The sequence below is a fragment of the Diabrotica undecimpunctata genome, chromosome 9 (genome assembly GCF_040954645.1).
Source record: "Diabrotica undecimpunctata isolate CICGRU chromosome 9, icDiaUnde3, whole genome shotgun sequence".
Classification (NCBI taxonomy): Eukaryota; Metazoa; Arthropoda; class Insecta; order Coleoptera; family Chrysomelidae; genus Diabrotica; species Diabrotica undecimpunctata.
In genome coordinates this window covers 90748097-90765738 of record NC_092811.1, presented here as the reverse complement: position 1 = coordinate 90765738, position 17642 = coordinate 90748097, and the positions used below count along the sequence as shown (strand labels likewise).

The 17642-nt window shown below is 32.3% G+C and overlaps 2 protein-coding genes across 2 annotated transcripts; one reads left to right on the top strand and one right to left on the bottom strand.

Moving 5' to 3' along the window:
• Positions 1-2575: 2575 nt before the first annotated feature.
• MED18 (mediator complex subunit 18) lies at positions 2576-3438 on the bottom strand. Its single transcript, XM_072543813.1, has one exon. It carries the CDS (start codon positions 3306-3308, stop codon positions 2631-2633), a length of 678 nt encoding a protein of 225 aa, XP_072399914.1. The 5' UTR covers positions 3309-3438; the 3' UTR covers positions 2576-2630.
• Positions 3439-3497: 59 nt separating this feature from the next.
• Positions 3498-14551, top strand: LOC140450283 (protein MMS22-like). The gene is made up of 2 exons (XM_072543812.1): positions 3498-4974; positions 12152-14551. The coding sequence occupies exons 1-2, from the start codon at positions 3613-3615 to the stop codon at positions 13781-13783; spliced, it is 2994 nt and encodes a 997-aa protein (XP_072399913.1). The 5' UTR covers positions 3498-3612; the 3' UTR covers positions 13784-14551.
• Positions 14552-17642: the final 3091 nt, after the last annotated feature.

Here is a 17642-nt window from a genome sequence, read left to right as displayed (position 1 = left end):
GCATGAGAATAGAATCCCCAGAAAATTATTAAATGCAAGAATGCAGGGAAAAAGACCTGTTGGAAGACCTAAAAAGAGATGGGAAGATGAAGTCGATGAGGATGCCAGGAACTGCCTGGGAACGCGTTCATGGAAAAGAACAGCGGTAAATAGAGATGGTTGGAGAAGCCTGTTGAAGGAGGCCAAGGCCCGATTTGGGCTGTAGCGCCATTGGATGGATGGAGTGTAAAAAGCAGAAAATCTCTGTTCCTGTAATATTTAAATTAAATTATTTTATAACGTTGGTAGGTCTTAACGCGCGAGTAGAGGGCCTCGCAAAATGTATCTTGACCACATAAAATTATGATCTTGTGCCGCCACTGAGTCTATATATGTTAATATAATTAATTATATGTTAAATGTTAATATATACGTCTATGGGATGATCTAGATGTGATAGCAAGCATATTCGTGTCAGTGCTAAAGCGCGAGCTCGCGCATCTTCAAAGATAAAATGTAAATCATTGATTTTCAAAATTTTAGTTTTTCTATTTTAAATGGTATTACATAAATAATTAACTTGAAAATTATAAATATTTTTATTTTTTAAGTCACTTGAAAATTAGATTTTCGTCGGTTCAATTACTGCCAAGAGGCAGGTGGGTGCTAATTGGAACATTTAATTTAAACGAACAGGTATTTTTATTAGTCAAATAAACTTTTTTCTAATCATGAATGTGTTGCTTGTGTGAGTCCATTTCAAAAGGTAAAAGAAATAATAAGTTAGACTTACTCACAATCAATTTAATTTAACTAATCAGACGACCGGTTTCGCTTTCTATAATATGCAAAGCATCTTCAGGTCACGATACAAAGTTAAATTGATGCCGGTACTCTATTAATTGATGGTTGAAAGAACATGGTTCAAACTATCTTGTATTGTTGATTGGAGAATTCAGGTCAACTATTGTAATTGTTTAACAGTAAACGGGGAAGTTCTTGAGGAGACAGATTTAATCCAATGAAGTAGAGATAGGTGAAATGTATTGTTTGTTTGATGAAAGTAATGTTCTATACCATTAAGTTCTTTAAAGTTATTTATATTTACTCTGGAAACTTTTTTCTCTTTTCTAAAAGCAGTAAAATTTAATTTATATTACATAAATCACATACATAACATATGTCTTGTTGTGTAAATTAATTTAATTCAAAAATTAAATATTTTTTTGGACACACGGTATGAATAATAATGTTAATAGGTAAAAAGAAATAAAATAAGACTTACAATCAATTTAATTTTACCACCAAAACGACCGGTTTCGCTTATTACACTTTGCTAAGCATCTTCAGGTCTAACAGTACCAGGTAAATTAAATGCTGAAATTACAAAGCCCACATTAGGATGCTGTCTTATAAAAATAACAATTACAGTAATTATGCCAATATTACATGTCTGTGATTATTAATATGAATAAAATTGATGAAGGAGACAAAGTAAAAACCCACAAATTGGCATAAGATAATCTATTGAATTGAAATAAATTAGTAAATAATCAAAATACTACTTACATGCCGGTACAAGAATTATTAATTAATGATTCGTGAAACATAGCTCAAACTACCCTGGATTGCTGGTGATGGGTGATCATCTGTTTTATTGTTTGATAATTAACGGGGAAGTTCTTGAGGGGGGAGATATTAACAAATGAAATATGAATAAGGTATTATGTAATTGTTTGTTAAATGAAAGTGATGTTTTATATTATTAAATTATTAAGTTATTTATATTTATTCCATAGATATATTTTAGAAATGTGTGTTAATTTATTGGATTTTTTAATGAAAAGGATAGGTATATGACAATGAGTGAAGTGAGTTGCACACCCACAAAATGTACCTACATTTTGTGGGTGTGCAACTGCTTTTTATCAAATTTTGATAAATTGAGTTTGGTTTCTGTTTTGGCAGAAAATTGTGATGTCAGATATATTAAAATTACTAAAATTAAAACACTTAAGGATAATCAAAGACAACTAGGGATAAACAGAACACAATTAAAAAGACAAAACAGACATTAAATTAAAAAATTTAAAAAAAAAATTTTTTTGGCTGAAATATGTCAACCAGGAAAAAATCTATCCTTTGATGAAAGTATGGTATTGGTGTTGTATTATGAATTAATTTTACAACATCCCGACTTTATATTTGAAATTTGCACTGGTTAATTGCAAATCAGAGAACTCAGTGGGTACAGCATATCCAGTTGAACAAATGAATTAAATATGACACATCGCTACGTTATCTGGAAATTTACACTGGTTAATTGCAAATCAAGGAATCTACTTATTGCATTGAAATTCCTATATTCTGAAAAATTATTTCCATGCCTGTATATACATGGGTAAAATCTAATGGCATATCTCACAAGTATAAAGAACACAAAATGGTGTATAAGATAGAAGGCAACCATAAATATGAATTTCTGACTATTTGGTTATCATCAATATGGTGCAGCTAAATTAGAATAGGAACATGTTAACTGGGGAAAGGATCACTACAGGAGTAATGCCCATTGTTCCTGTAATTATTGCAACAATGTGATAAATATTTTAATTAATAAAAGTAAAAGTAAAATTATTTATAAAAACTGTTCACATCATATTTCCTAGTCTTTTATAGTCCATCTTCTCTAACTGAACCAAAGGTCTCAATTGTTCTGCAAAAATTCTCATATCTTCACCAATGGCATCTTGCCCAGAGGGAGCCAGCACAGATAATTCTACTAAGTAACTTTGAGAAATAGGTTCAACTCCTTCACCTGGTTTGTTACCTCCCATTTTAAATATTTTTGACACTGTTATCTTCATTCTACCTTTTCGAAACATGTAACCTCTTGCAATGTATTCAAAATCTAGTCTACATCCTAATTCTGTTAAGAAATCTACAATTGTTGAACTGCAAGCCATGTCTATACTAGAGCGTACTACTGTAGGTCGACTTTTGTCTCCCAATTCCTGCTGGCCGATATATCTTAGCTGAAAGGGAGTATCATTGACATCTAAAGCCCTTCGCACTCTTAAGGAAAATACTGATACAGACATTGGACTAGTAGGAGCTCCAGTATTTATTTTTAATGAAAAGCATAGTTCGTGATCGTGAAAAGTTTCAGGGCCACTGTCCACATTATCACATAGTCCTCTTAAACGATGTAATAATACTTCCACATACTGATCTAAAACAGTTCCCTGAAGCAGGTACTCCTGATTTGGAATTATATTACACTTTAAGGCCGCACTTAATGAATCCATAGCATTTCCAGGAGCCGACATATTAAATTATATTTATTATACTTTTACTAATACTTTTCAAATTCAATCAATTTAGCAAAATTTACTAAAATAAGAGAAAAGCCTAAATATTTTCATAACCTTATTCTTCTTCCCTTATTGATCATAAATCACTAACACTACATCTACACAATACTTACAGATGTTGGTTTACTATGGAGTATGGGTAGTTCAAACGTACGGCAGGGATGAAAAGCCCGGCAATTTAAACTACATAACCTATGAAAATAAACAATTTAAATTATTTAAAAGACAATTATAATTCACTTTTTTAACTGTGCACACTATGAACGATTATATTTTTAACTGTGATAAAATCAATGACGAGGCGTTATATCAAAAGTTTCAATCAAATTTTATGTCCTACAACCCAGCAAAGGATATTTCAAACATCTTTTTAGGAAATAACATTTATAATACAGAGGCTATTATGGAAGAAATCGATGTTGTTATAAGTGAAATACAGAGAGAATGGTTTTTCCTCCAATCTATACCAACCACAAACATTCTGCAACCTGATGAAGATGTATTATACTCAAGAAACTTAATAAATGCATCATTTCGTGGTATAAAAGAATCTCTTATAATGTGCAGTTGTCCTATGAGAAAAGTGAAGTATAAAAAGATAGTTATTGACGAATTAAAATGTATTTTTAACAGCATAGTTCCTGTAAAAATTATGAAAGAGGATTTTGTTATTAAAATATCATCCATGAAAGAAAGTGATGCAAAAACTTCAGTAAATCAGTATTTTCATACATTTTTAGAAATACAGTACCATTTGCTGTTCTTGAGTTATATATGTGAATTATCAGATTTTGCTATTGAAGAATTTCTTGAAAAAATCATGGACAATTTTGTTCACCTAAGTAAGAAAAATTATGAGAGACAAACTTCTAAAATTTTTACATGCCCTTGTCTGAGACAATTCTGGCTAATAATGCAGCTCTTTACAGAGAAGATTAAAGATAGTGACATGTTTTGGAAAATTTTTAATAAGAAATTGGAACATGAGGATTCCTTATTTTCACTATGGCTTTTGACACAAATATCAGAATTGCAATTGATAAATGAATTTTTCCAAAATAATGGTAATGGTTGTCCAAGAATAAGACCAAACTATGATTTATTACAAAATAAACTAAAAACTGTACTATCAAATGAAGACTCAGGCACATTATCTAAGCTTTTTAAACTAATAATCCCATTATTAACAAATTACTGGTTGAAACATGCAAGAGTAGAAGTATATCAAACTCTATGGGATTTCTACAGTAAAAGACTAAATATATCCAAAAAGAGCTATTCAAATTTATCAGCCTTAGACTTAGACACAGCTCTTACCAACATTTTGTCTTCTCCAAACAACTGTACAGAAGATTTTGAACAATTTCTAGCAATTCTAATTTGCCATTTGCGTGAGTACCCAAATCATTGGGGCAAAATGAAAGGTAGAATGTACTCACAATTAGGTCCACACAAATTAAAAGAACTAAATGATAATGGAATAGTACATGTAACATTTTTGTTCTCAGCTTTGAGCTATTTCAATTATGAAGAATTATCCAAGAAGATTCTTGTGTTCTTTGAGGGAATATCACAAGAAAAAAGAAATAATCCATTAATTTGGAATGTCTATTTATGTTTTGTAAGTATACTTTTTACTTTCTTATTTTATCCATAATCCCTCTCTTGTTTTATCGTGGGAATAACCAATAATAGTTGAGGATTGTTATCTTTCTCTTCTTCTTCTTTATTCTTAAATAGGCAAAATTTCGTTGACCATTTTCAAGCATACTTTACATTGACCCATCAAGCTATCGTAAATGCATGATTTAAAACTTCCCTTTATGTGTTTCCTGTGTCAGCTTCAACTAACTTTAGTAAATAAGAACAGATACAACTATGTCTCACAGATTAAGCAATATTTTCAAATATTAGACTATGAATTCTCTTAGGAAAGAAACATTTCTAATTGGTTGTTAAAATACAAAAAAGCATGTTAAAAAAAAAATAAATGAATATGCTTCATTAAGCAGAAAGGCAAGCAGTTTCTCTACCAACATTCTCAACTATTTACAAACATTTATCCATAGAGAACACACTACAACAATACCTAAAATTTCAAGTTCCTATAAAATACATTCCTGCCATGGTGCAAATTAGAACATCTAATCGCTATGTGCTAAAATTTACCTATAATGATATAACATATCATATTCAACCATCCGAAATTTGTCCTATTTGCAACACAAACAAGTTGGAAACACTTAAAAATTTACTATTTGAATGTCGCATTTAGAGTTCAATGAATTCATTTTATATGGCCCTCTTAACAGTTGTACAGTACCTTATTGGTTGTCTTAATGATGTCACTATAACACCTAGTACTAATATTAGTATTCTAATATAAGTAATAGTGTACTAATACTAATACTAAAATAAAATAATGTATATCTATACTAATCATTGCTAATCAGTGCAAAAAGTGTATCTAGTTGAGTCAAAAACCTCATCCAAATCCCTATAAATGAATCAAACAAAAAGAGAAAATAATAGCTGGATAAAATAATAATCCAGAAAGACAAAGATACTTGCTTCTCATCCAGGAACCCATTAGGATATTCGTTTAAAATATGACTAGAAAATGGTCATGGAAGGGAAGGTAAATAAGAATTGGGTGAAAAACAAAGATTAACAACATTAGCTAAGATTTACTGCAGCCACATGTTTGCATTATGTATAAATTTAATCAGACAATCATACACTCTCTTATCATTAGTAGTCAATAGGTTATTTAATTGGTACAGAGGAAATATTTCCAGAGTTTGCAAGTTTTTGAAAAGAGTTCCTGAATGTTGAAAATATTTGGAACACTTAACAAAAATATGGTTAAGATCTCCTTGTCCTTGACATGTTTTACATAAGTGTTAATTGTAGATTTCGATTCTTGCAAGATGATCAGGATAACAAGTGTGATCAAATCTCAATCTTATTAAGGTTGTTATGTATTTACAGGGTGTATTAAATTTATAGATAAATATAGAAGTATATTGAGTTGTTGAGTGATTGACAAAAGTTTGCCAAGAAAGTCTCAAACGATCTATTTGATTTCTTTTAGAGATAAGAAAAGTGCCAGGAGCACAAATTTTCTTATCTGGTAACATTTCAGCTGAAGAGTTTATTGCGGCTTTAACAATAGAATCAACATGCTCATTATATTTTATACCAACATGAGCTTTTACCCAAATAAAATTAGCATTTTTATTTTTAAGGTTGACAAGCATTTTCTTAATTTGGTAAATGAAAGGATTAGAATTATAATTAGGTAACTTTGAGCTTTTGAGAGATAATAAAACTGACAATGAGTCGAATATTATTAAAGTTGCGTTATTATTTAAACTGTCAAAATATATCAAGGCTTCAAGAATGGCTAACACTTTGCCATGATAATCGATGCAGTTCAACAAGGAACACTGTTGAGTTTAATATTAATTCTTGTAATAGTATTAATCTTAGCTCTAGGTTTAATTGTACTAACCATGGAAATCTTTCGGAATATATATATATATATATATATATATATATATATATATATATATATATATATATATATATATATATATATATATATATAAATCGAAAAATGTGTTGGTAAGCGCATAACTCAACAACGCATGAACCAATCTTAACAATTCTTTTTTTAAAATGTTCCTTGAAGTCTAAGGATGGTTTTTACGGCGAGAAAAATTCGAATAATTTCCGGGAAAACCCTAAACCAGCCCTTTTCTTTCTCCCAAACAAATATTTTCTAACTAAATGTAGAATCAATTTGAACCTTTGCTATTCAATAAAGTTTATATTAAATTACAAGCACTCACTGTTATCTAAACAATGTAGGTGTGTTCCTAACGTCGAAGAGTCAATTTGCGCTTTATTGTCGCTGCACAAAGTTCAAATTCAATGAAATGTATGTGTGTGCCCGTTCGTGTTTGTGCGTGTTCGCGTTTGAGGATCTAATGCGTTCACAAAAAAGTGATAATATCGTGAACCCGACCTAATTGAAAAGTCAAAAATAGAAGAGCTGTATATTTGATTGGCCTCGCAATATTCTTTCTTTTGTTTTAGTTTCGGAACGCGACATAAATTGCAGCATTTTATATTATTATTATGAATTTATTATTCATTTAATATACTCTATGTCAATTTGCCGGCGTACATTGGTGTGCACACACGTGTTATTTTTCTTGGATTTTCTGTTATCTTCTCTACTCAGTTTTCTTTTGTCAACTTGATAAACGAAACAAATTCTCCAGTTTTCTTCGATTTATTTTTGTTTGATTGTTTTATATCGTGTTTTGTGCAAAGTGTTTTAATAGCTGTGATTAATAAATATTAGTATATTCGATATGACGACTGAAATGAACGTAAAAAAATTCGTATATCACGAACGCGGAAAGCGAGAGCAAGAGATTCAACTAATAATCGCGCTGCTTTCAATTACGATTTGTCAATTGACTACAGTAACTACCAATGTCTTACTATTGGAGCTATGAACTTGGTTTGCTCTCGTTGTAAGGCATTGAAATACAAAAATGAAGCCAATGGATTGTGTTGCAAAAATGGGAAAGTGAAATTGATACCATTGGATTCACCACCAGAGCCATTGTACTCATTGGTTTCAGGAATAGGACCAGATTCCATACACTTTTTGTCAAATATCCAAAAATATAACAATTGCTTTCAAATGACGTCATTTGGGGCAACAAACGTAGTTCGGGAAAATTTCATGGCAACTTTTAAGGTATGTATTATAGCAGTTAATCATTCAAAAGGTGTTTCCAGATGTTGCTCAAAATTACAGAAACCATGATTGGTTTAGCGAACGGGCTATATTGGCTGCAGAAAACATAGATGTAAATGAATTAAATTTCAAAATTCAAGGACAAATTACAGGCGAATTGAGGATATATAAATCAGTTGATTCGGCTACTAACCAAGATGATGTCGTCAACTATCCGCTTGAATTTTTAAATTCGCTGGATTTGCCAGGATTGTCACCTCACAATCTTCAATTAAAGGTTGGATCGGTAGTTATAATGTTGAGAAACATTAACTAACCACGTCTTTGCAACGGCACACGGTTAGCGATAAAAAAATTATTGAACAACGTGATAAAAGCAACTATACTGAAAAGAAATGTATAAAGGAGAAGATGTTTTAATACCACGCATCCCAATGATTCTGACTGATGTACCATTTGAATTTAAACGACTACAGTTTCCAGTGCGGCTTGCTTTTGCTATGACCATAAATAAGTCCCAGGGGCAATCATTAGGTGTTTGTGGTATTAATCTAGAAAACCCATATTTCTCACATGGTCAATTGTATGTTGCCTGTTCCCGTGTTGGAAAACCATCAAATTTGTTTGTATATTCACTAGGTAATCAAACAAAAAACATTGTATATCATAAAGCATTACAATAAAAATAAAATAGATTTTTGTTAATAATTATGATTCACTTGATTTACGATAAAGCGATTACTGAAAATACTTATATACGTTTTATTTCATTATTCTGTATTACATCGGTTATTAACCCTATGTTAATAATAATAATAATATTAAATATTTAATTATCTCTATGTTTTGTTATTGAAGCACCCACTTTATAAATATTTGTCACCTTTAGGTTCCCACTATCCCTTTAGATTATTTTTTAATCAGGTTTGAACCTTAAGTTCCCCTCTTAGTTTAAAACCCTCTGGCAGACATCCCAGTTGGGGTTTTTAGTGGGTCCAAAAGGGTCGCCAAAGTTTGTGGAAGCGAAGATACTTAGATCACCCTAGCTGACCCTCACACACCGCCCTATCATCATGGTGACGGTTCTGTTCAGGAGAATTAAAGCTAGTATATATATATATATATATATATATATATATATATATATATATATATATATACTTTTATCTTTTACACATTTCACATAGCGCAAAGGATACAGAAAACGATATTATCATATCGTTTTCGTTCACGGCCGCCAAAGCAGGTGGCGCCTTTGTAAGCTAACTACTGTTGTAGTGAAGTTTTGGGAGACATTCGTTGGACTTTCCGAGTTTGAATTTGTATCAGCCCAAGTGTCTGATGAGGCTGGGATAGGCTGAAATGATCATAACACTTTATTGATACCGATTCGAGCACGGGAAGTTTAACGAATTTGTCCTCCTATGCCATATATTTGGCCATTTAATATATATATATATATATATATATATATATATACAGTGCAGGTAAAAGTTTATAGAAATCATATTTTCAGTGAATAGACAAAGATAACAATCATATTTCCCCCTGGTCTCCCCTCCACATTCTTCATGCACGCCCATTAGTGACCGCCAGACGATAATTTCCGATACAGCTTATACGTAAGAAACAGCGGCAGGTTGCCTTATTACATATTTGAATTAAAACATTGAATTGATTCAAAAAATTGGCGATCAGTGGCGCGGTTATATTGCCATTCAAAACTGGATGATGATATTAAAAATGAAACACTAATTGACACAAATACTGGTACAAAATTTCTTAAATCCATGAGAAATTTACGATATTGTATATTGACAAGATAATTTTGGCAACATCGCAATTCGTCCGTACTCTTCAATGGTAAACTGCATAGGAGATAGGCCGAACGCTATGCCATGTATTTCTTTTTGGAGGTAACCGCGTAAGTGTGAAGATAAAAATTTGATATACCGACTTTTTATACAACAGAAGAACGGGTACAAATAATAAACTGGTACTTTCGGGGCAATTCAGTACAAGAAGCTATTAATTTATTTATTATGGCTTTTGTAAATAGGCCAATACCTATAGAAAAAACTTTATTGGCCATTATTCATCAAATTGAAAAGTCTGCCCATCAGGTGAACCTCGCGAAAAGAAAATTTCTCAAGAACGATAAATTAGAGAAATTCAAGTTTGTGCATTGGCTGAATTTGGATTTGAATGCAAAATCAGTGAGGAATATTTTGAAAAGAAACAACTACCATTTTTATAAAGTGCAGACAACCCAAGAAATATTTCCTGATGATCAATTTAAATGGATGTAATTTTGTGGAATTATGATGGAGAGATGCCATGCGAATAATAATTTTGTTGTAAAATATTTTGTTTTATAGATGAGTCCTCCTTCGTTGTACGTTATTAATCTCAGGAGAATAAGCATTTGAGTGTGTCTGTGCGTACACAGTATCCACAAAAGTTGAATGTTTGGACTGGAATTTTGGGAAACCATATTATTGGTCCTTTTTTCATTGAAGGCAATTTAAACGCAATCAAATATCTTCAATTACTGCAAAATCAAATTATTCCTGCACTTCAACGTCTTCAAATTAACTTCAACGAAATTTGGTTTCAACAAGAAGGCTGTCCTGCACATAATGCAAAAGCCGTTAGAGACTATTTAGTGTTAATTCTTGCTGAAGGTGTCATTAGTACAGACGGTACAATAAAATGGCCCCCTCAGTCACCCGACTTAGCTCCTCTAGATTTTTATTTTTGGGGGATGCTAAAAACGAAATTGTACAGGCGTGAGTTCTAACAACCCCTCCAACTAGGAGGAACTGAAGGGAAAGATAATCCAACTTAGCCAAAACATATCGGCAGATGAACTCAACGCCATGAGAAATGCGTTGTATAATAGATTTGGTTACCGTTCGTTACACTTTGGTGGTCTGTTTGAACATTTAATTACCTAAGAATGTTATTTGGTTTAGAATTTCTAATTGTTTGGAAATATTTTTAATTTAAACAGTAGTGTTGAAATTATTTTTTATTTGATATCATTTTTATAGAACAAATTTTATACTTTTATACTAATTTTATCTTTTTTTGTTTCATTTTTATAGAACTTATTTTTATTTTCACGCCTACTACCTCCAAAAAATCTAAACGAAAATATGGTTTCAAAGATATCTTATTTCTAATTAAAAGACGTAATTGTTCGTCCAGTTTAAATTGAATATAATACACCTACTCCTTCCTAATGCTTTACTAGTACTGTCTTTATTTATTATGCTTTATGAAAGAACAACCCACGAATCCATGCAATACGCATTGCATACCAAACTAGTTCTGTTCTGCTTGTTACCACAGTATTAAAATCAAAGTGTCGTTACTTTGACTACGCGACGTTGTCAAATAATTTTGTATGAAGCTTTTTTATTGTGGCGTCATAGTGCAGTTTATTATTTTTATTGGGAATAAGGCACAATGTGACTTTAAAATAAGCTTATTTTGATGTTTAGATTTCCAATTCGGAAATCGTACTTAAAATACGAAACATTAATAAATTTTATTTATATATAACGATTTGCGAAGTGGAAATCAAAATGTTATATTAAACTTATTGTAAAGTAAAAGTGTGGCATATTCCGAATAAAAAACAGTAAGCTGCCATTTAAATAAATTCACCCAAATTTGATTATATATTAAACATTATTCAAATGCTAAAAAGACAACAGGTCAAATAAAACCAATAAGTTTGGCAACGTTGAACTTCCCCTCTTCTGTTGAATTTATTATTTCCACTAATGCATTTTCAAATTTCATTAACCCACATATAGTAATAACGCGTTCTAAGAAATATTCACTTTAGTCCCAATTATTTTATTTTCCTTTTGTTTGTGCCATATGTCATAACGTGTTCTAAGAAGTATTCACTTCAGTCCCATTTATTTTGTTTTCCCTTTGTTTGTGCCATATGTCATAATATTTGCATTGATTTTTTTTTAATATAACTTTCACAACTTTAATGTTGTAGGTATTTATGCAAGTAAGAAGAAATACTACCCTGGACAAAACAGCACCCATCATGTTATCATGGCTACAAGAGGCTTCATTGGACCACACCAACCACCATCTGATAAAAATGTTTATATCAAATTTTGAACACATTTTGAACTTCAGTCCAAACATGATGTTACATCAATGGACCTTTATCAATTCCTGGTTAATAAAATATTTGTCATTTTGCTACCACAAAGATATGAAATTTACTTTGGAAGTGATATTAAGTGTATTGGAGAAAGTAGAGAATCCGGATTCCTGGCCCTTTTGGATAAGGGTTTTTAGAGATTTTGTGTATCCAGTTATTAAGCAACTGTCATCTATCCATAATGCTCCGAAAACTATAGGACAGATTGCTGGTAAATTGTATTTGCTCATCCCACATTCATCAAAAGAAATATTTAGTTATTTTACCAGTGATATCATACCTCCGCAAATAACATTGAGTTTCTTAATAATAGTTTTGGAAGATTATCCCAGTACATGTATCTTAAATGCTCAACAGGAAACTGATGTCATTCAGTGTTGGATAAAAGTGTGTTTGCTTTCTTCAGAACCTTATTCTGCATTGACAAAAATTGTAACAAAATTTGACACTTTTCCCATGCATCTTAAGTCATATATTAATTCTTCAGAGGATCCTTTAAGAGCCCTTGTTGAGTATTTAGGAAGTGATATTAAAACCCATATTCAATCTAGTAGTATTCAAAAATTTTGTGAAGTATGTTTTGGTAATATCGACAAATGGTTGCCTCAATATTTAAACCACCCAGAAAATGAATCTATCGTATTTAAACTGTACATTTCGATATCATTTGCTTTCTTGCACTGTGGAGCTTTGCTGTATAATAGAAATAAAAGTTCTAGTCCATTAACAAGAATGGTACAATGCATGTTGCTGTCTTCTGATTTTTTGTTAGGAAAACCCCCACATGAATTTGTTTTAAACTCTATAAAGAAAACCTGGCACATATTTTACGAATCTTTAGTAAAACTGAAATCTGATTCAGATATGTATATAGATAGAACGCTAAGAGATATGCTAACTAAATACATGTCCCATTTTCCTTCTAATAATTCTCCCGTTTTAAAATGCATCGAAAATGAAATGACAGCTGATGTGATATTGGAAAAGATCTGTACTTCATATTTTAAACACCCAGTTAAAGAATCTGAAAACAATTTGTTGAAAGTTATAAAAATGTTGAATGATATAGTTCAAAGCACTACGTCAGTTACCCTGTTAAGACTCATTACTAGTAAGACTCTTTGTGGACTATTTGAACTTGTTATTATGCATTCACAAAGGAGTGTAGCCATAAATCTAATCAAAGTCATCACTCAGTCCCCTCTTTATCCGCAAGTGAGGACAGACTTTGCTTCCAGCATCATAAGTACTACTGAAAAGCACCTCGGCTTTAATGCCAATAATTATTTTCAACTAATGTATATTTTGGTCAAATTTATACCCAGCGATATAAGTGGAGTGTTGGAGAAAATAGGCGAACAAGTTACTTCCACTGAAAAGTTAAGAGGAGTGGGTTATGATTATAATCTTAGATCTCAATTGGAAAAATTAAGGACTAGTGTGAAGGATGTTCAGTGATTTGTTTTATTTGGATATATTTTTAATGTATGATCATCGATTTAATTATTTGTTTCCTTCAATTTCGTTACATCGCTCACTGGATGCAATAATGGCACATCTAATAAATTAGACTTTGTAGAAAATAAAAGTTTTGTAATTTAAAAATAGTAAATTGAGAATTTCGTTAATATTTTTATGTCAATTTTAATATTTTTCTTATGTTTTGTTGTTTATGAAAAAAACAAGTTTTTTTTCTTTATTTTTAAGAAAAAAATTTAAATTATTAAAAATGTGCCATTACACGCGTATATCACAGAGAGCGCTGGAACCTTGTGGTGTAAAACTATGAATGAATACCAAATATTTTTGGGCCAGACACCATATATATCCAACATCGTGATAACATAAAATTAAATCTTCTATCAATATTATGTAATGAAAATTGTAAGAGAACTTATATAAGTAAATATCCGCCAGATATTGATTATTAAGTTATTGTAAAAATACCCTAAGAATTTTTTAGTTGATAGTTTAGACTTAAGTTTGGCGAAGTGTATATATTTTAAGAACCCGCAAGTTTGTATGGATGTTTGTATGTATAACCCCTGTGAAAATATTTGACTTGTTTTTTATAATTCGTTCTGATTTTTGTAATAATAATAGTTAAATAAGCTAAAAACAAATATATTTTATGTAACATTTATTCAACAACTGATTTTAAATACAAAAATTGTGAAAATTTGTTCATATTTAATTATTTTCAAATACTTTTTAAATAATAAAAGATACATGAATCCAAATTCTGTGTAATATGACACTATGTTACAAAAGAAACACTATTATAAATTTTTTATGACCATCGCAGTTTTACAATCTGTTTCACATTAAAAACAATAAGTAAAATTTATTTATTGATAATAACCGGGACAAACCCACTGTCAAAATTATACAAAAATGCAGCATTAAATTAATATACAATATATACTTTTGGAAAGCACTTTTCAGTTTGCAAGTTCTAATACAGAAAGCCAGGGATGTCAACTGCTATGTGAATGCATGTTTCATTGATTTCGAGAAGGTATTTGACAAAGTGTCCTATGGAAATAATCGATATCCTAAAAACATCAGGTCTCGATGATAAGGATATAAGACTAATATCAACCTTATATCTCTAACAAAAAGCAACAGTACAATTCGAAAATAAACTGTCCTAGATCTTCACAGTCAGAAAAAGAGTTCGGCAAGGTTGCATAATATCACCTGCATTATTTAATAGGTTAAGTGCCATGAGGGGCCAACACGGACTGATATTTAAAAAATATATACGGGCCGCGTGATGCCGACGTGGACTCACGCGCTAGGTTGTCAGAAAAAGCTGTGTTGCTTAAGAGCGGCTTCTCGAACTTATTTAAAATACTCGGGGACATTTCGAACCGAGCCAGATGGTCTAGAAAGCATACTTGGTCTGTGCTTCTGAGATGTTAACGAGGACCCACATGGCCCATACAATTTGTAAGTAACAATTGCGTAATTATATATTTTTTAATATTGTTTTGAAGCTATTTTCTTGTGGCATTTTAAATTAATTACTATTTAAATGGGAATAAGCCACAATTAAATGTTAAAATACGTTTATTGACATTTCAATTTCCACTTCGGAAATCGTTCTTAAAATACAAACATTAGTAAATTGATTTACAAAACAATTTACTTTAACCTTTAATTGTGGCTTATTCCCATTTAAATAGTAATTTATATATTTTTTTGTTATATATTCATAGTAAGAACACATTTTAGGCAAAATAAGCTTTATTTTCATAAAAAAAAACGAAACTTGCCTTCCTTCATCTTCTACCATTTTTGCGTAACACGTTGTACATCGTCTTCTGCCCGCACGACCAACATCGCTGAGTTGTGACTATTTTACATATTGACTGGTGTAACAAAATCTCCTAATAGGCTCCGAATTACCTCTTCCTTGAATTTGTTAATCGTCATGCTTTCATTGGCAATGTTTTGATGCGCGACATAGGCATTTATAAGTGCTGTGTACGTCAAGAGCTCCATCGATAAGTTTCTGTACCATTTTATTCCTTTACGTAATGGCGAATTATAGCTTTTCATTTGATCTGATATATCAATTTCTTTGGCTTTACAACATGCCTGCGTACCTTCTGCACCATTTCGTCAGCGAATTTGTTACTAATCATCAGCACATCTCGCTTGTCCCTCCACTTCTGAACAACAATGTCCGAATTCCTTTGTTCAGCTACATGTTCGACTACTTTGTACCAATCATATAAGTTTTTCGGTGTAGGAGTTCATGTGCAAATGTGACAGAACTGTAGTAGTTATCAATCGCAAGTATTCGTCCTTTGCCAAGCAGTCCATCCATAAGTTTCATCACTACATTTGTTGGTACGGAGCTACCTTCAGCAAGATCTTTTCCACAATATACGTTAAAATCAAACAACACTTAATTAAACTTCGCACAGCCGCTAAAAGACTAACATGGCAACAGAAAGGAATATCCATCGATGGAGAAAGATTAAACCATCTACGTTTTGCGGACGATATCGTGCTTCTGTCAGATAATCTGGGAGAGATCAAAGACATGCTCCAAGAACTGAATTACATACTACAAGAAACTGGGCTGGAGATAAATTTCGAGAAAACCAAAATGATGACCAATATGGTTCCCAGCGAAGAGATACAGATCAATAACAACAAGGTAGAATTAATCGATAAATACACATACTTGGGTCATGAAATCAGAATAACCAGAGACAACCAAACCTGCGAGCTAAATAGACGAATCACGTTGGGATGGGCGGCATATGGAAGGATGAGAGACATTTTTAAAACAAATACTCCAATTCACCTGAAAAGGAAGGCATTTAACCAATGCATCCTACCAGTCTTGACCTACGGAGCAGAGGCCCTATCTTTAACGAAAGCTACTGCCGAAAAACTGAGGGTAACACAAAGGCGAATGGAGAGATCTGATGGTCTGACCTTGAAAGATCGCGTGAGAAATGAGGAGATACGCCGACGAACTGGCGTTGACGATATTATACTGCGAATCAATAAACAAAAGTGGAGGTGGGCTGGACATGTTGCTAGAATGGAAGACGGAAGATGGACGAAGAGATTATTGGAGTGGAGACCAAGAGCCGACAAGCGAAGTCGAGGCAGACCACCCACCCGATGGACCGACGACCTAAGGAGAATAGAAACAAACTGGATTGCAGCAGCTAGAGATAGAGAGAACTGGAGACGTTTGGAGGAGGCCTATATCCAACAATGGATGTGAAAACGGGGCTGGATGATGATGATGATAACAGCCGCTTCACCCGGTTTAGATGGTTTAACACCAAAACTGTTAAAAAGGTGCGCAGACACGCTTGCAATACCCTTAACGTTAATTATGCAAACTTCTTTCATCCAGAACTCCTTACCCCCTAGTTGGAAATTAGCTTCCGTTACCCCTATTTTTAAAAAGGCAACAAACTCGACCCCAACAATTATCGCCCGATTAGCTTGCTGCCAGTAGTTGCCAAAGTTATGGGAGCCATTATTTCCGAGGAGATGACCAAATTCCTTCTCCAGGAACATGTTATTCCAACACAACAACATGGATTTGTCTCTGGTCGCTCTACTCTAACCAATCTCTTACATTGTGTTAACGACTGGACGTCATCCCTTAGTTCGCAGCCAGTCGACGTTGTTTATTTAGATTTCTTTAAAGCCTTTGACCGTGTACCTAAGCGCATACTTCTACACAAGCTAGAACATTTCGGAGTTCGCGGTACTTTACTTCATAGGATAGATGATTTTCTGACAGATCGATATTGCAAAGTTAGAGTTGGCGAATCTT

Bases quoted from the DNA above. Each gene is read 5' to 3' on its own strand.
- MED18 (XM_072543813.1), bottom strand. From the start codon at position 3,308: ATGTCGGCTCCTGGAAATGCTATGGATTCATTAAGTGCGGCCTTAAAG.
- LOC140450283 (XM_072543812.1), top strand. From the start codon at position 3,613: ATGAACGATTATATTTTTAACTGTGATAAAATCAATGACGAGGCGTTA. The intron at 4,975-12,151 runs GTAAGTATACTT...TTAATGTTGTAG, and splicing joins GGAATGTCTATTTATGTTTT to GTATTTATGCAAGTAAGAAG.